Genomic DNA, 25992 nt, shown 5'->3' with positions numbered 1-25992 from the left:
TGAAAACAGCCTAATATTCACTAACAGGGGTATCTTGAGTTAATTATGGTATTCTGTAAAATATAAAATGTTTGCAACATCTAAGATCAAATGGATAGATACTTGGGGGTTTATTACACTGTTTTGTTCATTTTGTGTATGTGCATTTGAAGCTTTCCATAATAAAAAAATTTTTTTAAAAGCAACATTCTGGCATTCCATATTAGAAAGTCAAAGAGAATATTTAGAATTGGTAAAAGCAAGAAATAACAATGAAAGCATATTATTTAGAAATGTGGAGGTAAATAGTGAAAAACAGTGAAAACACATCAAAGCGGATTCCCTCTGTGCATCAGAACTGAGTGTGGGGAGGGCTGGAATAAGGAATCTCTCTGTTTTAGAAGGCTTTTGGTGCTACTTTATTTTGAAACCTTGTGCATGTATTACTTTGATAAAATAATATATTCATTCTGTGGATTACTGCATTGTTTTCAAGGAAAATACCCATGTGAACTTATGTGAATAATTAGGCATAGACCAGTGGTTTGAATAAATAAAAATTCTGTTTACCCATGATAATTTTGGCAGTATGCCAATTATTTCCACTGCCAAAGACAGTGATTTAAATCTGAATTCCTACTTCAGATGAGTAGGGCTAAGAAGTGTGATTGCATATAGTTTCTCCCAGTCTGTGCTCTGTGCCCCTCCAGTTTGTTCTTTACACAGTAGCCAAGGGTGATCATAAATAAGCTTATCTCACTCTCCTGTTTAAAAGCCACCAAATGTCTTTCATTGCAGTTAGAATAAAATTCAGACTCTTCATCATGGCCTACAGACAAGGCCGTAAATAATTTAAATGATTGGACCCATGCCCAATTCTCCTGTCACTCTCCCCCATCACTCTGCCTCAGCCTTGATGGCCTTTTCCTGCACACCCGTAGCTCATTCCTACCTCAAGGCCTTTGTCCTTGCCATTCCTCCTGAGACTGACTTCTCATCATTCAGGATTTGATTCGAAATTTAATTCCTGAAAAAGGCCCTTCCTGACTATCTCCTCCACAGAGAAGCTTCCTCCACTTCTTCTCTGTCTAGAGCCGTGGATCTCAGAGTGTGGTAGTCTTCAGACCAGAAACATTAGCATCACCTGGGAGCATTTTATTTTGTTTTGTGGTTTTTTTGGGAAAGACAGAGTCTTAGGCCCCACCACAGACTTACTGAAGGAAAGTCTGCATTTTAACAAGATCCCAGAGTGATTGCACTTTAAATTTTCAGAAGCAGTGATCTAGAGTATCCTCCCTCTAATTTTCCTGTGTATTTGTTAATAGGCACATCCCTTTCTGAAGGTAACTTAGTCATTTGTTTACCTGTTTATTACTTCTCGTCCCTAAGTAGAATATAAGTTCCACAAGGGCAGCACCTGGTCTGGCTTGTTCATTCCTGGATCCACAGCACGTGTGTGTACACCTAGTTAGTACATGCTCAATAAGTATTTGATGAGTGAAAGAATGAATATAATGCATAATATTTTGAGATCTTTGAAATGTGTAACTGCATAATAAAAATGTTCATGGCTTTTGCTTGCTTGTAAAATTGGGGTTATTCTTATCTCCCAACGTCATCATTATGAAGGAGTTTCACTCTATTTCTTGGGCATTGAGTAGTAGTAAACTACTGTGACCGATAAAGATTCACTTATTTATCCTTGTTTTCGGGCAGTTTGTCTTCAGAACCAAAGTTTAGGTTTTATTTAGAGTGCTTCTCTACTGACTTAATGCCATTAACTGGTTTTCTTTGGTATTTAAAAAGCACTCTCAGCCACAGTTAACATCATCTTCAAAGGTTTTTATCCAAAGAAAATGTTAGTTTGATATTTTTATCAAGTTCTATTAAATTAGAGTTTAATAATCCTTTTTTAAACATAAGAAAATAGGATTCTGAAAATGTTAAGTCGAATGCAAAATTTGAACTTAAATTGCAAATAAAAACTGATGGGGCATATAATGTATCAATTTTTTACTTTTGAAATATGATTCCAGGAAAGACCTATAATTTCTGATATTGTCCTACATTGAAAGATACATTCCCAGGATATGTTTCCTAATGCATATCCTGGTGAAATTTGTCAGGAACACTTTTCAATTTATATACTTTGAGTGAAGAAATAGGACCACTTACATCAATGGCTTTTAAACTGGGGACAATTTTGCCTCCCAGAGGGTATTTGGCAATGGCTGTAGACATTTTTGGTGATCACAACTGGAGGTGGGGCGGAGGGTGCTGCTAGCATCTAGTGGGTAGAGGCCAGGGATCCTGATAGTTATGTAATGCTCAGAACAGCACCCCACTAAAGAATTATCTAGCCCAAAATGCCAGTGGTACCATTGCTAAATGACGCCGGCTTAAATTGGGAGAGGCCTACTTCTGCAAATACTACTGCCATTGGAAAAAGAATACTTTGTCCTACCTTTTGGAAACAGAATATATAGAAAATGGCAACTTAGAGATTCAGATGGGTATACTGGCACTTTTATGTATGTTCATTTTAGGTCATTATTTTTAATCAGATATAATATGGAAATCTAACAACTGGCCTCCCTCTTTGGGGTAAATCACTTTTTCAGCAAAGGACATTTAAGAAATTTGGCAACTTAGTTGGTTTTAGAATTGGAGAACATTCTCAAATAATTTTACATTTTTGAAAATAGGGAAATTCAAACACAGGGTTATTGGTTTTCTTTATTTTACAGATGGGGTCGAGGATTTGGTCTTTTGGGTTCCATTTTTGGAAAGGATGGTGTATTAAACCAGCCAAACAGTGTCTTTGGACTTATATTTTATATACTACAGTTATTACTTGGTAAGTATTTATACACCAATACAAAAATAAGTTTGTTATATTCCATTTAGTACTTTGTATCTTTGCCCTGAAGTCTCTTTATATTAAATAAAAGCATATGCTAATGGTAGAACCACTAGTTTGTAACATATTTTTATGTTGTGGAAACTTGATTCACTAAGATTTTTATGATATTAATGTTGAAATTGTTGTCAGTTGGTGTTTAATCATGGATACAGCATCTCACGATGTGCAGAAAGACCAGTCTCATTCAAGGAAATTATCACTCCAACCCAGTCTTCCCTGTAAACTGTTTATTTTATAGATTCTGTAGCTATTTAAAAATATCATGTATTGAGAAAACATTAACAGTAAACTATATTCATAATTCCGTCAACTTTACATATCTACTACATCTATTGTCTTCTGCTTTTTAAAATAATTTTATGTGAACTCATGTATCAATATAGTGTTTTCTATCCTCCTGTTTGTTATTGTTATTGTTGACATATAGATTTCACATTTTTTATATTCTAAATAACGCTGCAGAGATCAACTTTGTTTAAAGCTTCCCCCGCTTTGAATTATTTCCATGAAGTAAATGAGTCAACAGATTTTTTTTTTATGCATTTTGATAGATATTACCAAATTGCTTTTCCCTTGGTTGTCTGATTTCCCTGAAGCCTAATCAATCTTCATTTTTAAAAAGTGTTTTCTATAAAATTTCCAGTAGTTACAAATTAATATCTATTACTTTAAATTTTACTTTAATTTCCTTTTATTGTCCATTTAGTTATTGGGATCCTGGTAATAGTCTATTTTCACGTGCGTTACAGGCATTTTACCCATTCTTTATCCTTTTTTGTTTTATGAATTTTTATTGTATAAGTTTTTATACTTTGAATTTAAATCCATTCATTTTTGCCTTTGCATTTTAATTGCTAATATTTTATTCCATCATCTCAACACTCCTGTAGTATGGTTCATTAAAAATATATGTAACTTTTCTATCTGAAATTGATTTGTTATGAGACAAATTGTAAATTTAAATTTTTCTCAATAGTCGTATCAGGTTTGCCCAGTTATATTTATCTTGCAGAAATACAAAGATGTATGCAGAAGGATATTCATAGCAGTACCATTTAAAATAGGAAAAAATTGATAGTAGCTTAGCAATAGGTAATAGTTGAATAAATTAGAAAATATGATGTAGCCATTAAAGGAAAAAGGGGTCTATATGTATATTCTGGAAAGATCAAGACAGTGTTCGGTAAAAAAAGCAAATTATGGTATAACAGCTATAGGATAAATGTATGTTTGTATTCATGCATGTAAAAGTATAGAAAAGGCTCTGGTGGTTGGGGAGGAGGGAGAAATTGCACTTTTTATTCCATTTATTTGTTTTGTTGGATTTCTAGAGATGAATATAAAATATAAGCCTAAATGCAAGGCATAGTTCATTTTCCCTGAATAGAGAAGCCTAAGAAAATCCTTTGACTATTTTAATACTCGCAGATAAAGGTGAAACATTGAAATTTCTATTTATCTATTTATAATATTAATTTGTTAATTTCACTGTATATACCATATATATATATTTTAAATTGTATGTGTCATATATATTTTTTCCATTCACATTTTATGACTTTTTTAAGGCTCTTCACATGCTTTTTTTAATGTCAGTGCCTCTATCATTGGAGGCACATTTTCACTCACCTAACACGGTTTCCAGAACACATCATCTTTACTCCCTTCTGAGCTGTTCGAGATACAGCATTTTTAATTTAATTTTTCCATAGGTAATAATACATTCACATGGTTCAAAAGCATAAAAAAATATAAAACGCTATACAGTGCAAAATCTATCCAATCCCTGTCTCCCTTGGCCCAGTTTCTACTGCCCCTCACCCCTGACTGGTAACTTGTTCTAGAGTTTCTTTATGCATATACAAGAAAATACAAATATAATCTTAATGTTCCTCCTTTTTTAAATATAAAAGGCAGATGCTATACACACTATTCTTGCTTCCACCCCACCTTTTTTGCCTGACAGATATATCTTGGTGAGTCTTCCATACCAGTACATTAAATGTCTTCATTTTTTTTTACAGCTGCAAAATATTCCACTGCATGATAGTACCATCATTTATTTTAGAGTTACAGCACATTTTAAATTCCACTGGGAATTTAACCCCAAGCCACAAGTAGTTAGTTACATTACAATAGTATTTGACTAATAGTCGGAATTAACTCCTTTAATCCTGTTTTATATTAGGTCATTTAATTCTCCCAACAGTCTTGGGAAGTAGGCATGATTATTATCCCAATTTTAGAGTTGAGTAAAGAGAGGCATGGAGAAAGTAAAAAAGTTGCCCATGTCATTTTGAAACTAACTTTTGTAGAAAAAATTAAGATGACAGCATTAATTTTTGAAATTTTAGTTGTTTCACATAGATGAAGTAAGCAAGCTTTTGCAATAAAGGATCAGACAGAAAATAGTTGAGGCTTTGCTGGCTGCCACAGCCACTGAACTCTACCTTTCCAGTGTAAAAGCAGCCACAGACATTACATAAATGAATGAGCATGGCTGGGTTCCAATAAAACTTTATTTACAAAAGCAGGTGGCTGACCAGACTTGCCAGTCGTGGCATAAGTAATTCAACAGCATCTTAGTCTCAAAGCACCTTATTAAAGCATTGTTCTTTAGTTCTGACCGGCCCTGTGGCTGTGCCGTGGCCAGCCCATGGGCGTTTTCTCATCGCCTTTCTTTTTGCCAGTGGGCACCATGATGTCAGTTCTTTGATTTCTTTAAACCTGCTACCACCTGTTCTTACATTTTCCTGTTTCTATTATCCTTATCTATTAGCCATTGGGTAGAAAGATAGTTTAATATACACTGCCTTCTCTTTCCTTGAAAATGAACGCACATATTTTCCGTACTGTTGGCAGTAGGAAGTTACAGAACAATACATGTGAAGATAGAGTCAAGAATCCAGGCATGTTTTTGCCTTGGGAGCCCTGGCTTCACACACACAACTACCCTTCTTCTTGATCAGGGTTGACCCACATGTGGCCAACTGGCTAAATATGGTTTCCCTTATTTACCAGGGTGAGCCCTTTCACAAGGGCTTTTGTTTAAATGTTTATCAAGATCATTTTTTTCCTTCTTCAGCAGCATGTTGGTGTAGTCATCTCCCATTATGGATTTTTGATAAATTTGATCTAAACATGGAAAAGCAAATTTTACTTTCCACAGATGGGGAGGTTGTAGTGAAAAGCCAGGGAAAGTTCTCACGAAACGTGTAAGGCTTGGAAGAAAAGGCTGTGGTCCTTACATTCCTTTATCCATTAGGAGAGTCGGGGCTGTCGACTTTATAGATCGGCTTCATTGCTCAATTTGATTGTGAGATTGTGTATTTTCTTTGCATGCATATCCTTAACCCTAACCCTTGTATAGTGTAAAATATATAATATTTCATCTGAAATACTGATAAAAAATTACAGTTTTAAAACTAGTATTTTATCTGCAAAGTCAACCTGTATAACCTTAACAGAATAGACCAGTAGTTCTTATTGTCAGATTTCAGAGTTTTGCAGTAAGATCAACATTCAAACACTGCAGCAAATCACGAAATGATACCCTTAACTCAGAAGCTTTCTCTCCCTTGTCAAGGCCTGATTGTCTCTTTCTCTTGCAGGCATGACAGCAAGTGCAGTTGCAGCTTTAATCCTCATGACATCTTCCATTGTGTCTGTGGTGGGCTCTTTGTACCTGGCCTACATTCTGTACTTTGTGCTGAAGGAGTTTTGCATCATCTCCGTCATCACATACGTGCTGAACTTCATCCTTCTAATCATCAACTACAAACGACTAGTTTACTTGAATGAGGCCTGGAAACGGCAGCTGCAGCCCAAGCAGGACTGACGACCTGACAAAACTCTAAACTGACAGTCTGAAGTCCCTTTTTCCATTAAGTTTATTTTGCAGCAATTTTTTTTTATTCTTCACAACAGACACTTTCCCTAAGAATCTTAAACTGATTTTTTAAAATCCTGTAAATTAGAAGGGGCCCTAGCTGTTTTCTGTGTCAATCTCCATTTTAAATATGGATACAAAAAAGGATACGCCGAGCCAATCAAAGACAAGCTTTAACTTTACTTTGAAGGTCTTTCTGAAATTAAAAAAATGTAGCCCTAACCCCTGTCCCCCAATTGTAAAGTGAGCGACCATTGCTAGTAATTCTTTAATGTGTATAAATTCAATTTCAGGTATAACAAATGTGATCATGACATGAAAATATTTTAGAATAGATACTGTATTAAATATTGCCATGTTTACAATATGTAATATGTTTTTAGCCGATGGATTTAAACATGTAGATTCAACTAGAATCCATTTATGTGATATTTGTAAATAAAGGTAGAAATATTGGATCCATCCCTGCAGAACTTGCTATACAGTTTAGTTGAAGTGTACCAATGAAGAACTGTCAGCTTGATGTTGACTGATGAAATAGTGGAAATAGTCATCTCTTGTGAAAAGTACAGCCAGCCATGGGTGTAGCATCAACAGCAAACATACTGGGGTGGTTGGTTCCCTTCCGTATCCCTCCTCTGAATGGAAGAAACTAAATTGGAAATGTTCAAGGCAAGTTTGTGTCTAGTCATAAAACTGGATCAATGGTAACTTTATAGAATGAGTCATGTGACCAGACCTTCAAGTCCAAGACCTTCAGGACACTAATGATAGGAAAATGGGTATTTTTCTTTGGAGAAAAGCTGGAAATATTAATATGGCATTTTTAGATAAAATCTCTTACACCAGTTGAGTTTTTGCACAGATATTTTTCCTTAATATTGGTGCCAGTCAACCAAACAGTATTATGACTTTGAAATAACCAGGATAAGCCCAGTCACTCCAGAGTAGGATTGCTCTTTGGTAGCTCCACAGCATTTTCCCTAATTGTTTCTTTCTGCACCAACTAATCTGATGTCGGGTTTAATTGTTTGAGAGTCAGATATTGGATGTGTAAACTTTAGGGCTGACACACTGCTCAGTTTGCTTAATCGGTAGAAATATCTAAAGGTAAAATACAAGAATGTCATCACTGTTCTTTCTACTAACTACGTGAATGCATAAGAAGAATTTTTAAAGGTGATTTGAATAAACCCAAATGAAATTGTGACAGTATGTTTCTATGGTTAACATCTTATATCAGAATGTTAAAAGTGCCTTCTGTCTTAAATCTCAAACCAAATATTTCGTGTGTTGAACTTGGGCAGAAGTGTCCTTCCTTCCTTTCTTACCGTGAAGTAGAAAACTTGCATTTACGGAAAAGTTCTGAAGGATCATTTTATTCCTGTGATTGAGAAGTAGTAGCAATGTTTTGCTTCCAATTCGATTAATCATTAGTTAAAAATAGTCAATTAGACCGGTAACTTTTGAGTGCTTTATTTTGCCTTCTTTTTGAGGGAGGAGACAGGCTTTACTTTGTAAACTGGGTAGAGTCAGCAACTCTTCACTAGTTTCCAACTAACTGTCATAATTGACGCAATGTAGGTCTTCTGGCCCAAGGCACGTGTAAAATCTTAATTGTGATGAACTTCTAACTTCTAAGCTTCTTAAAAGATAGCTTAATTCAGATTTCATCAAGGCTTGTGTTTTCCCATGAATGTGAATATTTCAATGCCTGTTTTATTATGTACGTATTGTTCTTGTATTCTGAAGTAGTTAAAAGAACTCTAGAAAGTGTTGATTGGATGTCTGGTGTTCACAGAGAAGCGAGTCCTCATGTTTGAGAGCTGTACAGTGAGGCCACGTTGTAGCAGTGCGTCCAGTTCTACCGAGGCAGTTCACTGGTTCTCTTTTCTAAGCTAGAGTGGAAATGGCTTAAGGGTTAAGACTTCTGTGGTATATATAAGACCAGTTGTGCTAAATAAGTTCCTTGTGTCCCAATTTGTAATGGTTTTTCATCATATTTTGTATCAATCAGCAGAGTATAGTTAAAGCTTGTCTTGACATTGCATTCTTGCAAATGTCTTCAACTCTTACATGAGAAAACAGGTAAAAATGTTCAGCCGGACCCTTCGTTTTTCCTTTGCTTTCCTAAGCCTTGGGGAAACCACTGTTTCAGTTGTATAAAAATTTTTGCCACATTACCTGTGGCCCAGTAGAATTAATACCCTTTTCTCACTGAGAGATGAACACGTGCTGCCTGCAGGAACAGCATTGTGATGCCCATATCTCGGTAAGCAGTCGAACCCTGTTGGGTGTTATTTGGTATTTTTGCCCTACAGAATTTAGGTTCCCCTCTATACCTTCTATTCACCCAGAAGAGCAGGAAACACCACGTTATAAAATTTGAAAATTGTTATGACTATTTTAGACTGAATATTTAGACACTGTAGTATTACTAAGCCACCAATGTTAAAGGACAAATTAGGGAAGGAAATTGGTTTTAGCAGTAATTCCATGCTTCATGCTTTTTAAGTGATTCATAACAAACGAAGCCTCTTACTTACTTGATAGTCATAAATATCATTTGAAAAATGAGAAGTTATGGTTAGATGACAAATTCTAGGGAATCTAGGTGGTTTGGAGGGTTTCATTTGGTTTTTTTATTACAGCTAGTTGCTATTAGTAAGGGTAAACTTCTGGTAAAATAACTCAGGTTTAACTAGCTGTGTCCCATTAATTATTTTTACTTGATACATGTATCCTTTCCTTAAATTTACTACTTTTAAAGAATGCTAAAAACTATTTTCATAAAAAGATTTGTCATTTGGTACAAGGGATCTTTGGATCTCCTAGGTAAGACAGAAGACCAAGACTACAGTGAAATTAAAACTATTTGTTGGCTTTTGTTTGTGAGCTTTTCACTTATTTTTTTAAAAGACCATCTTCAGAGAGAATAGATGGTAGTTAAAAAAAAAAAATACTCTGCAAAAGTGCAGTTATCTTCAGCAGGTGGCTTCATAACCTAGATTGGTGCCACCGCTTGACACCAGTGAATGCTGACAGATGTCTCTCATCTGAAAATCAGTGTGAGACAAAGGCCAACAAAGAAACCCTCTATCATTTTTGGTAACCTCTTTGGGGAGATAAACTTAATACTGCCACCTTTGCCCTCATGTATTTTTTCCTCCAACACACAGGCATTGGTGAAACATTTCAGATATTTTAGGCAGCACTTACGGTTCCTGATTTGTGAGAACTACCCTTCAGTAAAACAAAAGGAGTTGGGGTGGGAATCCAGGCTACTTGGTTAAACATTTTTTCTACAAATTAGCCCAGAAAAGGTAAAATGTTCTGTTATGAAACTGTATTAAGCATGGCCTAAGTATTAGGTGTCTGATCTGTATAGTATGTTCCATCAAAAATATTTATTACTAGTGCTTTAAGCTCCAGAGTACACATTCATTTAAAATGGGAGTTCACCGGGCAGATTTCCCCTTTAATATAGATAGAAATATTCTTTATCAGAGATTCAGGACACCGTTTTGCTAACTGGTAAATAAAAACAAATGTAAATATGTAAGAATGTTTATTTGTTGCACATAACTTTTTTGGTATAAAATAAATGTAGAAGTTACCTGTGGAAGTTGTGCTGCTCTATCATTCTTATACTGCAGGGTGACGTTTCAAAAATGAAGCTGACATGACTTAATCTCAGCAGGAACCTCACGAAGTATTCTCAAAGTCGATACTGTAAGCACATTTCTATTGGTAGACTGGGTTGGTTCTTTTTCTCTTAAATTATATGTAATTTGTAAAAGATACAGAGTTCTTAGAGACTCTAGTTCTTAAGAGTTCCTGTGGGTTTATGATGTCTATGAGTGTCACAAATTAACCACAGAGAGTGTTACTGTGTACAGTTCTGTGAACACATGGAACATATTAACTGTTTTTCAATCCCTTTACTTTAGCTTACCTCCATTCTTATAGTCCTCTAAAAAGGTAACATCTGCAAAAAAGATGAGTCCATTTGAAATACAGCTTAGCCATACTTCACTGAATAGAACAAACGTGTTCTATGCTAGAAGTTTAGGACCTACAAAATGGACCTTGCCCTCAATTTGTAAAACGTGTGTCTTGTTATGTTTAATTTTTTAAAATGTCTGTCAACCAGAGTTTTATCTATTATACTTCAACGTTAAATTGGAACACAAAATTTGATTCCTTCAGAGAACTTAAGATTGAAGTTCCAGTGGTTACAAAAGAAATATGGAACTCCTAGAATTCCTAACTTAATATTTGAACTGACTCACGCCTGTAATCCTAGCACTTTGGGAGGCCAAGCTGGGAAGGATTGCTTGAGGCCACGAGTTTGAGACCAGCCTGAGTAAGAGTGAGACACCGTCTCCACAAAAAATAGAAAAAATTACCCACACGTGGTGGCACACACCTGTAGTCCCAGCTACTCGGGAGGCTGAGGCAGGAGGATCACTTGAGCCCAGGACTTTGAGGTTGCAGTGAACTAAGCTGACACCTCCACTACACTCTGGCCTGGGCAGCAGAACAAGACCCTGTCTCAAAAAAAAAAAAAAAAGGTCTGAAGGTGCATAATAAAATTAAACTAAATTATCTTTACTCTTCTCTCATGGAACTTGGAAAGGAAGGCTAAAAAGGGATGTATTGAGACGGGGGAAGCAACCACAAGAGACGTGAATCAAGAGCTGTCTTGGTTAATTGTCTTCCATTTGATAGGACACCCAAAGGGATATTTCTCCAAAGCATTTAGCTTTAAACCAGGATTAATGAATATTCAAATTTTAGGAATATTACAACTTCCCTGCCTTACTGGAGCCTGTGGAAGAAGAAGGGAAGGAAAGATTCCTTAAGGAAAGACCATGCTCTGGGATGGAGCAGGTGGAGTCAGTCTTGGGGTGCAAAGGCATAGGATACTCATCTGTAGGCGCAGCCTGTTTAAAGTGGTCACGTTGAGTGGCATCAGTTATGATTAAGCCAATGGGCTCATCTGTCCATTTCTGTCAAGAGTAGACTATGGCTGAGGTTGGAACAATATCCTAAGAGAACTGTTTACCTCTGAGCTCCCAATTCAGACACTCATTGTGGCTTCCCTTTCTTATGCTTGTCAGCTTAACCATGTGGGAAATGGCACGGAGACCTTGTTAACTATTGCAGCATGACAGCATTGCATAAATTTGTTAGTGCATGGGGGACTTCAGCTCATCTGTGGAGTTGAACAGCAGTGGTGAAAGTCTACACTCATTCGGTCAAGGCTAGCCCAGTTTGCTATGCAAGCGTGGGGGCCCTAGGACCATGGCATTGTTCCTGTGGGAGCACTCTGCAACCAGCAGCTCTCAGCGTGGTGTGGGTGTTGAAAGCAGTTTCCCAAAAGAGTCCACACACAGTTAAGGCTGTGAAAACAGCCTGACACATAAAAATGATTTCAGATGCTTTTCAGCAGTACAGATCATTGGATTTATACGTGGTCAGTTTTGTGCCAACTCTTTATTCCCATAATAGAAAAGCTTTTATTTTCACCTCTAACGTTCCCTTCCAGCAGATTACCACAAAATCCAGACCAGGAACTTTCTGGTCTGCCATGAATAGTCCAGAAGGCACTTGCTCACTGCTGTGGAAGGTGCCCCTTGCTGGAGGGGGGGACAGAAGAGGCGGTGTCAGTAGAGAGGTAGTTCTTGCTTTAAAAAGGAAATAGGCTGTTTCCCAAACACTGTGACTTCACCACGGAACGGTGGTACCTGGTCTCGTTGGCAAGTTTCCAGTATCTCTCTCGCAGAAGGAAAGCCGCACTTTTTGGTTGTCTCTGACGAGTGAAGATCCCCTTCTTATTCCCCAGAACTCTCGCTGGTGCTAAAAAAAACAAGGCAAAATGCGGTTCAGACGACTCCTCATGGGCCAAACTGCAATCATGCTGGAGCCAAGCTGGGCACCAAATAGAAATGTCCTTTTGCAGGACTGCTTGGTCTGCAGTGACAATTTATAAAGTAGTTAAATACCACTGCTCTCCCAAAACACTTCAGCTCCCTGATGTGTTCATTTCTAGACCATTAGGGGAAAAAAATCCAAAATAGTTTATCTTTCAAGATAAGGTTTAAAACATTATGGGTACCCGGCTGCCTGGTAATGGGCAGAGAGGGAGCGGGAGACGGAAACAGCTGCCCTTGGGAAGGCCTGGGCCTTTCTAAAGACTCCCAGTGGGAGCCAGAGTCCCAACCAAAGGTGCCTGTGTGGGATCTGCTAGGGGAGTTCACAGTCCTCCTGGGTAGACCTCCCGCTTGGCCCCCGCCACCAGGGGTCAGTCTGTCCATGCCGAGGCCTGTCGGGGCTGTGCTCTTGGCACACTGGCTCCTCCGCTGGTGAGACCACGGCGAGGTGGACAGTTAAATGGAAAGGAGAGCTTTCCCACCAAAAGGTTCAAAGGCCCCTGATAAACAAATCCCAGGCACTGCCAAGCAGTTCGTCACATGGAATCCTGGCATCAACCCACAGGGTGGTGGCATTACCCCCACTGAGGAAAAGGTTAGAGAACTTGCTCAACGTGATGCAAACTTCCCACCACGCAAAGCCAGTGCACGTCTCCATGAAACTGTCATGCGGGATATTTCCAGAAGCCATTAATCTCCTTTACCAAGCAGAGCAGAGGTTTGTGTTCTTGTTCTTTTTTCTCTTTACCTCTCCCCTTCTCATCTCGTTCATTCATCCCCTTTCCATCCTAACTTTTAGTTGAAACTTTAACCACTCAAAGGCCCATCTCTCCCCATTAGTAACGAATCATAATTCCCACCACTACCATATCCTTCTCCACCCTACCAAATTTCCATCCTAAGTTTATGGTAAGTCAAGAAATTAGTGATCTACAGGTACAGGAAAAAATGGGAAACTCTGGAATTTGACCAACAGCCTCGTCTTCCCCCACTGGGAACAGTCCAGGTTCTATTCTCTTCTTTGACGACTTAAACACTCCCACACCCAAGACGTTTTCAAACTTGCCTGTATTCAGTGGGCAGCTTTCTACAAGCGAGTGATACAAAACAGACCGAAATATCTTAAGTTTCTCAGGTGTTGTATCCTACTCTGCAATAATGAGTATATCCCAAAAGTGAATCCAGTATGAGGTCCCAGTTTTCCTCATACTGCTGAGAAACAGACACAAGCAAGCTGCCTCAAGATAGTGCCTCTCCCTTTGCTTTCTGATCACAAAATGATCTGGGAAGCTGCACGGGATTTCTTTGTTGCTACCTAAGCACAGTTTACTTTTTCTGGGAAAGTTTCTATGCAACCTGCATTGATTAAACCAGCTCTCCTCCCTTTGTCTCCAACATTCTTACAAGCAAATGTCCAGAACTGGAAAGCTAGCCTGAAAAAATTAGAAGGTACATTCCACAAGCCAAAATGCCACTTACTCTGGTTAGTCATAAAATCGGCAAAATTCCAGATGAGCTCCCCGACCACATATTCTTTGCGCTTTTGATCCAGAACCGAATGGTACTGCTCCAGCAGGCTTTTCTGGTACTCTTCGCTGAACATGAGAGGTGGGTCCTGGCAGGCATGGCAAAGAGAATTTCAAAGTCAGAACTGGCAGGATTGTAAATGTTAGATAAAAATAAAGATCCACTTGATTATGACCAAAATATCTGTCCTTGGAGTGGGCTGCAGTGACTGCAGGACGCGTGGATGCCGGGTAGAGACAGCCAGGGGATGACGTAACCCAGCGTACAGAAAGATTTTTTAAAAGCCTTAATTAGTAACTGCTTTATTTATAAATGTAATTTGATATTTGCTTTATCTCACTTTTCCATCTTAAAGCTGAACTACACTAGAAGTAAAAACGTGTCTTTGCCTCCAGTTTTAAGCAGCTGCCAGCACATCATTTGAGGCCTAGTGTGACTCCAGTTTAACTTGCCTCGGACACATCTGTAGCTGGTCTGGGGAAGGAGCTGCCGGCGAGCACATTCGTCCGTTCAGCGAACTATCCAGTATCTGCTGCGACAGGCACTGGAGGTGCAGCGACAGACAAGGAGGAAAGCGTCCCTGCCCCCCAGGCTTCACCATCCAGGAAGACGCACGTTCTAAGCGCAATGTGGGCGAGTGCAAGGGAGGAGTGAGGGGACTGTCAGCAGGGAGCTGAGACAAGGGCCACAGGCCTGCCAGGGGACAGGAAGGCCACCTACAACGACAGCAGAAGGCCACATCTGAGGACTTCATCAGTATTTAGTAACATGCTCCCACGTGTGACATACTGTGTCATAACGACAGAAAAGATGTTCTTGGGACACACAGTCCGAGTTTTCATCTCATGGGAATTCTTTGCAGGCTCAAGTCTTAGATGCTCGAGGATGCAGCATTTCAGTCATTCTGGGAGACAACAAAACTGTCGGCTTTTTCTTTTCCAACGAGGCCTCGCATACTCCACGAGATGCACTGAAAACAGCTGCACGATTGAGCCGTATTGTGTTCTGGTTCCAAAGGTGAATTTGAGGGCAGGGCAGGATGCAGATTTTCTTACTTTGTTTTAATGGACATGAACCAACATTGTCTAATACAATAGCCATGAGTCACACGTGGCTATCTAAATTTAAAATTAAATTAACCAAATCAATTCAGTCATACGAGTCATGTTTCCAGTCCTCAGTAGCCACATGTGGCTGGTGGCTCCAGGCTTGGACAGAGCAGACACAGAGCATTTCCGTCACTGCAGAGGTTCTATCAGTTCTGACTCTCAGAGCTTGTTAAAAATTCAGAGTTGTTACCTTTTCAAAGAGGGACGGCAAATACGCATATCCATGAGATGAGACAGTCCCCCTGCTTTCCTGGTTTGTGGAAGGGGCGTTCTGCTCTGCGTAAGCGAGATGAACTGAGGGTGCAAACACAGTGCAGGCCACTGCGAGTAGCTGTTCAGCACACAGGATAAGCGTGGTAAGAAGTGTGCTGTCGGGCCAGGCGCAGTGGCTCACGCCTGTAATCCTAGCTCTCTGGGAGGCCGAGGCGGGTGGATCGCTCAAGGTCAGGAGTTCGAGACCAGCCTGAGCAAGAGCGAGACCCCGTCTCTACTAAAAATAGAAAGAAATTATTTGGACAAGTAAAAATATATATAGAGAAAAGATTAGCTGGGCATGGTGGCGCGTGCCTGTAGTCCCAGCTACTCGGGAGGCTGAGGCAGGAGGATGGCTTGAGCCCAGGAGTTTGAGGTTGCTGTGAGCTAGGCTGATGCCACGGCACTCTAGCCAGGGCAACAGAGCCAGACTCTGTCTCAAAAAAAAAAAAAAAAAAAGAAGTGTGCTATCAACAGGGAATCTCAGAAGTCGTGACAGGCGAGCGTGAGGGGGCTGGGGTGGGGACAAGGGGCTGGCTGTGCTTCAGGAATCCACATGAAAAAATCCCCACAAGACAAAGCAGCATCTCTTCGGTGAAGAAATGGAAAAAATGAGAACAAAGCTAAGTGATTCAACCTTGCTCCGATATTTCACCTGTTCCTTCAGTGAACACTACTCAGCACGGGATGTGTGCCGGACACCGCTGAGCGCCCGGGACGCAACAGTGAGTAGGATTCGTTCTGTCTCTGGGAGCCCACGATCTGGCCAAGGAGAGCGCCATGGACATGAGGACCACGCACGCGAGAATGCGGAGATGGGCACGAGCTGCTGCGGATGCAGAGCAGAGGGTGAAGCTCCCCACAGAGGGGACAGCTAAGAGGAGGCTGGGACACTGAACAGGAATCTAGTTGGCGACTGTAGCGCTAACCTGGGGCCTCCGGGCCGGAGAAGCAGCCCGAGCCTGAGCAGGGGGAGCAAATGAGCAGAAACAGTGGCCGGAGTGAAGGGAGAAGAGGTTGACAACCCAGAAGAGAGCAGACAGCAAAGGACACCGAGTGTCCCGACAGGGATTAGGGCTTTGTCCCTGTGGGCCAGAGGGAGCCAGTGACAGGACTCCAGGGCTTGGATTTGTTAGGAAGATGGCCTGGGCAGCAGGTAGGGGGCTGCCTCTGGGGACCCAGAGGGAGAGGCAGAGGCCTGGCTCCCAGGGCAGGGGATGTGGAGAGTATGGGGGGCCGGGGGGGTGAGCCCCAAGAGCAGAAGACAGGTCAGCAGTGCATGTGAGGGGAGGGAAAGCCCGGGAAATGCAGGAAATCACTGCCCAAGAGAGTGAAAACATACACAGGATGTTCCACACCGCTTACCTGGTGAAACCCTGCAATCGTTTCTGCTCCGTACTCGCTCTGAATAACCGGCTTCTGGTAGGCCCTGTACCAGGTGTCAAACTGGGTCGCCAGCTGCAGCTGAATCACCTCCAAGTGCCCGTAGTCGTGATACCAGGAGTAGTAACTGTTCACACAGATGACGTCCACGTACGGAACCTAGGACGACAACGTCACAGCGTGTCCACCAACGACAAGACTGCGTGGCAACACACACTCATAGGGTTCCCTCGGCAGAGAAAAGATTTAGATCCTGAAATTATCCTGCCCACCAGTAGGAAAGATGGCCAAGAAGTGACCCGAATGGAGCAGGTCTGTCATTCCAGGCTGACAGCCCTGACGCGCCGCAGCTGGTGAGGGCCACGAGAGGCCTCAGGCTGCAGTCCTCGACCCAAGTCCAGGGCCCGGCCCAGCTGGCTTTGTCCTTCTCTAGGCAGTGCTCCTGGCACTGGGCTTCCCTCACTTCGCCCCGGAGAAATGTTCCCACCTGAGGGACGAACAGTTTTTTTCCGCCCAAAAATATCTTGATTCACCACGGCACTCATGAGGCAGTGCTGGGGGCCACAGAGTGGCTGGAAGATTCCCTCCTCGGAGGGGGCCTTAGATGCCAGGGCAGGATGGCCTCGAGCCTCAGCAGAGTGGCGCTCAGGCTGAGCAGCAAAGGCTCCTGTGTCCAACTGGCTAGTTCCTGATGTCACCTGAACACACTTCTAGTAAAAATGCTAATCTCCAAAGCCTGCGCTTGGACTGACGTCTTTCTCAATCGTGGCAGGAAGATGCGGGCGGGGGAGGCTCTGGTGGACACGCTATCCATGGATCCCGCCAGGAGTGTGGGAAGCCCAGGCGAGGCTTCCCCGTCCACACAAAAGACTAGAAAAGGAAGAGATACCACTCGGGGTCCAAGAACATCCAAGTGCAACTTGTGTTTTGCCACAGCCTTTGTGCTTCCTTGAGGGGGTGTTTTTGAGACACAGCACGGGAACACAGCTGACGAGCCTCTGTCCACATTCGAGTGATGGCACTCACGACTCATCCTCACACATACTGTTTGCTCCTCTGCTCTGCCTTTAGATGGCTTCTTTTTCTGCAGTTCCTTTGCCATAAGCACGCCCTCCCTTTAACTCCCCAGTGAAGGAGCATTTTGTTGCTCTCGCAATTTTACACCTTCCATGCAACTCAACACAGAGCTTCTGCGGGGCTGCTGTGCCTGGCCAGTGAGCCCTGGGGTGGCGAGGGAGGCCGGCTCTGCCCCAGCTGGCTGTGTGTGCTGTCCCTTCGATTCTCAATCTGAGGGGATGCAACTAGTCGGTGGTCCCCAAAGCTGCTTGATCAGTGGAATCACTGAGAAGCTTTTTACAAAGTTCAGGTTCCCACCCTGGACTTACTAAATGAGAATCGCAGAATCCAGAGATCTGTACTTTGGAAAAACTCCCCTTGGTGATTCCGACCATCAGCCAGGTTTGAGAAACCCTGGGCCGGATGAACTCTGAGCTCCCTTAAACACCTGACATTTTCTGAGGATATTACATTGAGGTGCACGGAATTAAAGTGAGGTGCAAGAAACGCTGAGTCCACACTAAGAACAAATCGCATCTCCCTACGCCACTCTCTTTGGATTTAAGAAGCCGCGCTGCTGGCGAGTAAGCGGGTGGTTAGTTACCTTCAACCTAAAGACCAGCCGTGAAAACGGAATGGCCGTTCACGGTTCTTCCCGGCAGCTCACGTGCAGGCATGAGCACAGGACCAGAGGACGGGCAAGGGAGGGGGAGGGGCGTGGAGACCCCCAGGCTCACCCCTAGGTCTGCTGCATAGTTGGAGTTGGTCACAAAGGTCACGGGCCGGGAGGGGTCCAGGGTTTTGGTGTGGGCAATCACCGTCCTGTCCGCGGAAGGCAGAAGACACGGGCTCCGTCAGTCTGGGAAGAGCACTCGGCCGCCCACCTCCCATCCCTCTTCCCCAGACGAAGCAAAACACAGAACCTCTGCTTTCCTCCTATTTGAAGTGCGCTTTAGGTGAGCTAACATGTTTCTCTAGTCTCGGGTCGTGTTCCCTGATGTCACTCTTTCTGCCCCCTGAATCTACCTCCTGGAGGAGAGGCCACCCTCGCAGGCACGCAGAGCTGAGTTCTTTGGGCCGGACACGGCCGAAAACTAGGCTGTGGATCTCAGAAATAGCTCCTGAGAACAGGGACGGACGGGGCGCGGACTCAGATGGATGTTTGTTGATGTAACGACAGGAAGCGCGTGCCAGGCGCAGGCATCATGCGCCACAGCGGCTTAAACAGCTGAGCACGGCTTCGTGGGGCAGCGGGAGCAGAGACGCGTGCACAGAGCAGTGCCACGAACGGAAACGACAGTGGTGGCAGGGATCATGAAGGGGAAGAACAGGGGACATAACTTGGACTGGAGTCAGGGACAGCCTCTCAGAAGAAACGGCTGAGTCGAGTGAACCACAGAGACAAGGCTCCCGACAGAGCAGCCGTCTGTGGTCGGGGTCCCAGGGCCCCGTGGAGGCCTCCACGGGCAGGTCACTGTTGGCGCCTACTCTTTCCCTCTTCCCTGACGGCTCGTTCCTTTTCCTTCACACTCTCTCCCCGTCGTTCCTCTTCCCATTTGAAGGCTGTGGCTTCCGCAGGACGGAACAGTACCCTCTGGCCTCACGTTCCAACCCACACCCTCCAGCAGCCCGGTGTCAGCTGGGAAGCTTCAGAGCCTGTGACAGCCCGGCTGAGCCACTCCAGCCTGCGTGGCTCCAGCTATAGCCTCCTCCAGAAAACACGCACCTCCCTCTCCCGCTCTCCCAGAAGAGCTTGTCTGGAGCCGCGGGCACCCGCTCCTGGGAGCCTATATACTCCTCACGCTCACGACAAAGTTCTCTCCACCCGGCCCTACTCAGCACACCCCCTGTTCCACTCCCCATCCGCCCGAGCTCTGAGTGGTCCTCTGCCCAGGCTGGGGCCACTCCTCAGGGCCTTGCACCCACGACAGACTCAGCTCAGTTCAAATCACCCCACGAACCTGGGGTGCAGCGTCTGTCTCGAGGAGTGTTGCCACGGCCTCTGAGGCAAGTGAAACGATTCACCTCTGAAGGCTGAGTTACGAGTGCATGATTGTTAGAAAGAAAAGGAACACCCTGGGTGGCCAGCCTCCTCAGCAACAGTGAACCCCCCATTGCAGGGAGACGGTCCCCTAAGTCACGCAATGATGAGAGGGGGGAGCTACTGCTGTTTGGTGAATGGGACCATGAACTTCAAATGGTCTGGTCCTAACAACATAATTCTATTTTTTAAATTTATCATTATTATTATTTGAGACAGTCTCTGTCACCCAGGCTGGAGTGCAGTGGCACTATCACAGCTCACTATAACCTTGAACTCCTGGGCTCAAGTGATCCTCCTGCCTCAGCCTCCCGAGTAGCTGGGACTACAGGTGTGCCACCATGCCCGGCTAATTTTTAAAATTTCTGTAGAAATGGAGTCTTGATATGTTGCTGAGGCTGGTCTTGAACTCTTGGGCTCAAGTGATCCTCCTGCCTCGGCCTCCCAAAGAGCTGGGATTACAGGTGCGAGCCACCGCGCCCAGCCCAATGTAACCTTAGAATATTTCAAACACGGATGTCATTGGAAAACCTGTTTACAATTATGTGCTTAATAAACCAGCCTCATAAAGCCTAACTCGACTGTACAGACGAACCCAAAGCATCACAAAGTGGTTTCTGCTCAGTTATAACCCATGATAAATCTCCCGGGAATGCAGATACCACAGAAACTGGGGGTGATAATACTTGGTTTTGTTTGGAACTACCCAGAGCAGCTCCCCATGAATTTAGAACTGCACAGCACATAATCCTTATTATGTGACACCCGCTCACGGGACCTGGAGTGCCCGCAGGGAGCCCCACATTCCTCTCTCACCCTGTGCTTCCAGGGCGGTCCCACCTCGGGGTGCCAGCTCTGATCCATGCTGGGGCTTCAGGGGAGTCAGGCCCATGCATTCAGGTAGCGTATATAAATGATCCCCCTTTCTGTCACCGTTAGGCCACGCCACTGATTTTTTTTAAATTTGAAGTTGTGTATAACTACCTTACGTTAACTCTGGTTTCATTTCAGGTGGGAAAAGGAGACGGAGACAGTGGGTCTGGCTGGGTTGAAAATCACAATTTGGGTGGGGAGATATCTGGCCCTCTGCATGGCCCACACAGAGGCGGGCCCCCCAGTCTGGCTGGGAGGGGGTGCTGACCCCTCACAGCACCCGCCTACCCCAGCCCGGGGGCGGGGCGGGCACTCACTTGAAGTAGTAGCCGGCAGGTTTCAGGGAGGAGGCAGGCTCATTGGCCACAGACCACATCACGACAGCCGGGTGGTTCTTGTCCCTGCGCACCAGCTCCTCCATCACCTCCAGGTGGTGCTGGAGAGACACGTTGCCAAAGCTCTCGCTGCGGGCGGGAGAGAGAGCAGAGCATGTCACGGCCTGCTGAGCCGGGCAAGCTGAGCAGTGCGGGCGGCAGGCACTCACGGCAGCACGATGCCCACGCCGGGACACTCGTCGATGACCACGATGCCATAGCGGTCGCAGAGCTGCATCACCTCCTCCGCGTAGGGGTAGTGGCTGGTGCGGAAGGAGTTGGCACCCAGCCAGCGAAGCAGGTTGAAGTCCTTCATCAGCAGTGACCAGTCAAAGCCCTTCCCTCGGATCTAGGGGACAGCAGAGCAGAGTGACCCCTTCCCCCGTCCCTGTCCCTTTTAGAAGTGAGCCCCTGGACAGTCACCCCATCAGCCCTCTATCCAGCCCCACTGTTGTATGGTTTTGAACAGTGGGCTTAACTGCCCTCAACTGCTTCCGGCACACAGGAAGGTGAAAGAAGATGATCCTAGAAACGGCTGCTACGGGGAGCCAGGAGCCCCGACTCACGTCCGCATCCTCATGCTTGTTGACGCCATGGAAATAGAAAGGTTTCCCATTGATGAGGAACTGGCTCTCTGTGACAGCCACCGTGCGAATCCCGACAGGGAGAGTGTAGAAGTCAGAGGCGGGCCCAGCTGCCGTCTGTGCAGTCAGCTTCACCTACAAGAGCCAGAGCCCCAGGCGTGAGCACCCTGACGCCATGAGCCCCACCCAGCCCGCCCTCCGGCAGGGAGGACCCTCGTACGCCAGAGTGCCCACCTCTGGGCCTGCAAGCAGAGCGGCAGAAACTCGAGCCTCTGCCATTAGCCAGGGGTACCTTCCCCTGCCCTGCCTCTGGGGCCTGGTCCTCAAAATTGGGCCTCCCCACCAAGGGTGGAAAAAATCAGGAAGCCCATGCCTGCCTGTCCACTTGTCCTGGGCTCCTGTAGAAGCCAGGGCCACCAGATATGGGCAAGAGACCTCCCTTAGCACGAGTCCTAAACCATCATTACCTCCAACGAGTACAGGTAGGCAGGGTGCTCGTGCATCAGGTACGGCCACCAGAGGTTAGCACTGGGCACCTGCAGCTGGCCCCGGCCCCCTGTCCCCTCAGCCACGACTTTGCCTTCCTCATCCCGAAGACACACTTCCAGCTGGAAGTGTTCACTGCCCTGGACGAAAACCTGGTAATTCACCAGCCCTGCAGGAAACGAGAGACCAGGGCTGAGGGAGGGCCATAGCCTGGGTCACACGGATGGGGGCACCCTGCAGCCACCACTCCGAGGAGGCCATTTGTTTCTTCAGCACATTGTGCATCAAGCAGAGACTGAGGGCAGCACCATGGAGAAGGGACAAGGCTTCTCATCCTGAGCTATGTGACTTTAGGCACAATGCCACTTCTCAGAGTGAGGTTAACCACACATGATTTCTGAAACCCGAGCCAGCTCGGACAATCTGGTTCGTAGCTTCTTAGGTGGATGGGAACCTGTAAGGGTCTGGAGATGCTGGAAGAGCCTTCTTCCTGGGGGATCTTTCCACAGAGGGAACAGAGCCACTCTGGCCCCTGCTCATTGCAGATCCTGCCAGGAGCCCTCACCAGTGTCTTGGTCCATGCCAGTGGTGACGGTGATGTCATCAATGTAGGCGGTGGGTGTGGTGTAGAGGAGCACAGGCCGGTGCAATCCCGCATAGTTGAAGAAGTCGAATTTTATGTCCTGAACAAAGTAACCCTTGGGGTACCTAGAGTAAGAGGACAATGGCCAACTGGGACCCTGCCCTGCATCCTTCGACCTCAGCTCACATGTCTCCCTGGCCTCCCCAGACCCAGGACCTCCACTCTGCTAAGGCCACCCTGTCCCTTGCAGGAAGACCACTGGGCAGGCAGGGAGACGCTGGGGGTCGGGGGAGAGGATGCTGCTCACTTGGAGGTATCGGTCTTGTATTGGATGGTCCCTGGCGGCAGGGTGTGGGGGGTGAGCGTGTTGTTGATGGCGATGGTGATGCGGCAGGAGGACAGGGGCCCACTCTGGACCAGCTTGCTGATGTCAGCCTCGAAGGGGAGGTGGCCCCCCTCATGCTCTGCCACGTGGACCCCATTCACCCACTGCGGACACAGGGAGACATGGAGGGGGGCAGCAGGCTAGGGCATGGTCGGGGGGCCTGCCATCTCAGGTACTCCCTCACATAAAATACAGGATGTGGGGGCTCAGGGACTTGCCAGCTGCCACCTGCTTCGCCAGGCTGACAGGAAGAATGGTGCTCCAAGGGAGATCAGGCAACTTTCCCCCAGCCATGGCACAGACTCCAGGTAGGGCATGAGTGTCCCCCACCGCCCCACCCCGGGAGGCAGGCTGTCAGGTGGCAGCTGGGAGCCAGGTGCCCCAAGGCAGCTGGTGCACACTCAGCAGCCGTGCCTGCCCACTCGCCCTGCCTGTGCTCACTGCACTGACCACGATGGCGTAATAGTGGGCGCTGCCAATCCTCAGCACCACTCTCGTGTCTAGGTCCTGGCTCCATCGCTGGGGCAGGGCCGCCTCTCGCTCGTACCACACCCAGCCGACAAAGCTCCGCAGCCGCGCGTCCTGGCCCACGTCATTGAAGCTGGAGGGAACCGGCATGTCCAGGGTGGGGCCCGACTGGGGGAAGAAGGGCTGGGGTCAGGTCCAGACCTCCTGTGAACCTAGGATCAGTGTCCTTCATAGCTGAATCCTGGCTCCTGACTCAAGCCTGACACACACTAGGGACTCCATAAGTATTAGTGGAACTTGCTGGCTGATGACAGGTCAACTGCCAGGATGGTTTGTGCCCATGGGGACAGAACTTCTTTTTTCTTTTTAGATGCAGAGTCTCACTCTGTCACCCTGGGTAGAGTGCAGTGGCATCATCGTGGCTCACTGCAACCTCAAACTCCTGGGCTTTAGTGATCCTCCTGCTTCAGCCTCCCAGGTAGCTGGGACTACAGGTGCACCACCACGCCTAATTGTTCTATTTTTGGTAGAGACAGGGCTCCCTCTTGCTCAAGCTGGTCTCAGGCGAGCCTCCCGCCCTGGCCTCCCATATTGCTAGGGTTACAGGTGTGAGCCACCAGCCAGGCCAAAACTTCTTCCTCATGGAAAATGGCACAGGGCCAAGATCTCCATGGACAGGGTGAGCCCAGGGCCACATCCCAGTCTGAGGCTAGAAGGGCCAGACCCTGACTAAGAGGCGGATGACCAACTGTCTGCCCAGGGAGGAAGGGTGGCAGGGGGCAGGGCCCCCTTTTTGAGGAAACTGTTACTGAGGCAACTGTGGCACCCAGCCCCCCTGCTCTACTCCTTCTGTGCTCAACTCCTTCTTTGCTGGACAGCAAAGTCAGATAAAGAGGATCTAGGAGATGCAAGCCCCAGATGGGCACAGAGGACTCACCCAGTCCTACTCCTCTGCTGACCGGACCCAAGTCAGGAGGGAAGCTGGTGTGGGGGTCCTTCCGTGGCTGGGTGCCACGTCCCATCCTCTAGCTGCATCTTGGAACCCAGGGTCCCTACTGCCTGGTCACAGCTGGCCCCAAGATGTCCAAACCGTCCCCTCTTCCTGACCTCCCTCACCTCCCCGCCCAAGCTGTGTGTGGCTGACACTGCTGGAAGGACGTGGCTCGGGCCCTCCGGAGGGGGCTCGGCAACACCGTTTTCCTGGCCCGGGGGATGCGCGCAGGCGCACGAACAGCCGGTCCGGGACCCTGCCCGCCTCCCGCTTCCCCCTCCTGGTCCCTCTCCCGGTCCCCCAGCCCCACGCCTCCCAGCCCTTTACTCTTTAACGTCCCGCCGGCCGGCAGCTCCTAGGTGCGCAGGGGAAGGAGCCTGCGGTCACTGGACTCCTCGTTCCCACCGCCCGGCTCCGGGAGCTTCCCAGCCCGGGGCCCGCGCCCTGCCCCCGCAGCCCGCACCTCGCGCAGCGGCCGCCGGTACCACTGCTGCTCGAAGCCCTGGCGCCGGTTGTCGGAGAAGTCGGCGCGGAAGCTCCAGAGGCCGTCCAGCTCCTTGCGCTCCCGCGACGGGCTCTCCCGGGGGTACAGCATCCCGCCCTGCAGCGCCAGCGCGCAGCCCCACAGCAGCGGGCCGAGCGCGGTCCATGTGCACGCCTGCCCCGGGCCCATGGCTCTGGCGCTGCCGCTCGGTCGCGGCCGCTTGGCGGGCCCGGGCGAGGTCACGTGTCTCGCCCGAAGCCGCCCGCACCATCTTGGTCGAGGGCAAGTGCCCGGCCTCGGGAAGCCCCAAGAGACCAGACGCTTCCTGGAGGGCCCCCAGGAGCCCGAGGCCGGGTCTCTGGGGAAGGGGGACGCTCACCCCCCAACCTCAGCCCTGAAGAGCCGAGGTGCCCGGGCCGCCCGCCTGAGCGAGGCCCAGGGCTCCTTGCCAGGTCCCACCCGCGCGGTCTCTGCCCTCCCCACCCAGGTGTGCTCCCGCCCAATGCGGGAGCCTCAGGCCAGGGCAGAACCCCAAAATGACTGGGTTCCCCCTGTTTCTTCAAGGAGCGCCTCCACTCGCTTACCTGTGCGGGACATTGGGCAGGTCCAAGCCAAGCTTCCTTGCCTATTGGCATAGGGCAAGGCCATAGCCTTGACCCTGGGTCTCCT

General features: G+C 46.6%; 2 protein-coding genes across 4 annotated transcripts in view; one reads left to right on the top strand and one right to left on the bottom strand.

The window, feature by feature from the left end:
• Positions 1 to 8974, top strand: part of VKORC1L1 (vitamin K epoxide reductase complex, subunit 1-like 1) — a 72907-nt gene extending 63933 nt beyond the window's left edge. The window contains exons 2-3 of the mRNA XM_012640349.1: positions 2727 to 2836; positions 6514 to 8974. Coding sequence (XP_012495803.1) covers positions 2727 to 2836; positions 6514 to 6740 — 337 coding nt within the window. The 3' untranslated portion in view covers positions 6741 to 8974. The remainder of the gene's footprint in view (positions 1 to 2726; positions 2837 to 6513) is intronic.
• A 3247-nt stretch (positions 8975 to 12221) lies between these two features.
• GUSB (glucuronidase, beta) lies at positions 12222 to 25529 on the bottom strand. Of its 3 annotated transcripts, XM_012640347.1 has the most exons (13): positions 25303 to 25529; positions 23831 to 24016; positions 23303 to 23484; positions 22978 to 23120; positions 22394 to 22581; positions 21909 to 22061; positions 21513 to 21691; positions 21286 to 21432; positions 18792 to 18876; positions 16981 to 17157; positions 14207 to 14342; positions 12542 to 12653; positions 12222 to 12433 (listed from the first exon to the last, which is right to left on the bottom strand). In XM_012640347.1, exons 1-13 carry the CDS (start codon positions 25510 to 25512, stop codon positions 12409 to 12411), a joined length of 1923 nt encoding a protein of 640 aa, XP_012495801.1. In that variant the 5' UTR covers positions 25513 to 25529; the 3' UTR covers positions 12222 to 12408. The 3 variants fall into 3 exon arrangements, with proteins under 3 accessions (XP_012495801.1, XP_012495800.1, XP_012495802.1); XM_012640346.1 differs by lacking the exon at positions 12222 to 12433 and having other exon boundaries at positions 12440 to 12653; XM_012640348.1 differs by lacking the exons at positions 12222 to 12433; positions 22978 to 23120; positions 23303 to 23484; positions 25303 to 25529 and having other exon boundaries at positions 12440 to 12653; positions 23831 to 23897.
• Between the last annotated feature and the right edge of the window lie 463 nt (positions 25530 to 25992).

Source organism: Propithecus coquereli, unplaced genomic scaffold, assembly GCF_000956105.1.
Source record: "Propithecus coquereli isolate 6110/MARCELLA unplaced genomic scaffold, Pcoq_1.0 Scaffold150, whole genome shotgun sequence".
NCBI classification, from domain to species: Eukaryota; Metazoa; Chordata; class Mammalia; order Primates; family Indriidae; genus Propithecus; species Propithecus coquereli.
Note: the sequence above shows the minus strand (reverse complement) of the source record. Positions and strands in the feature narration are given on the sequence as shown.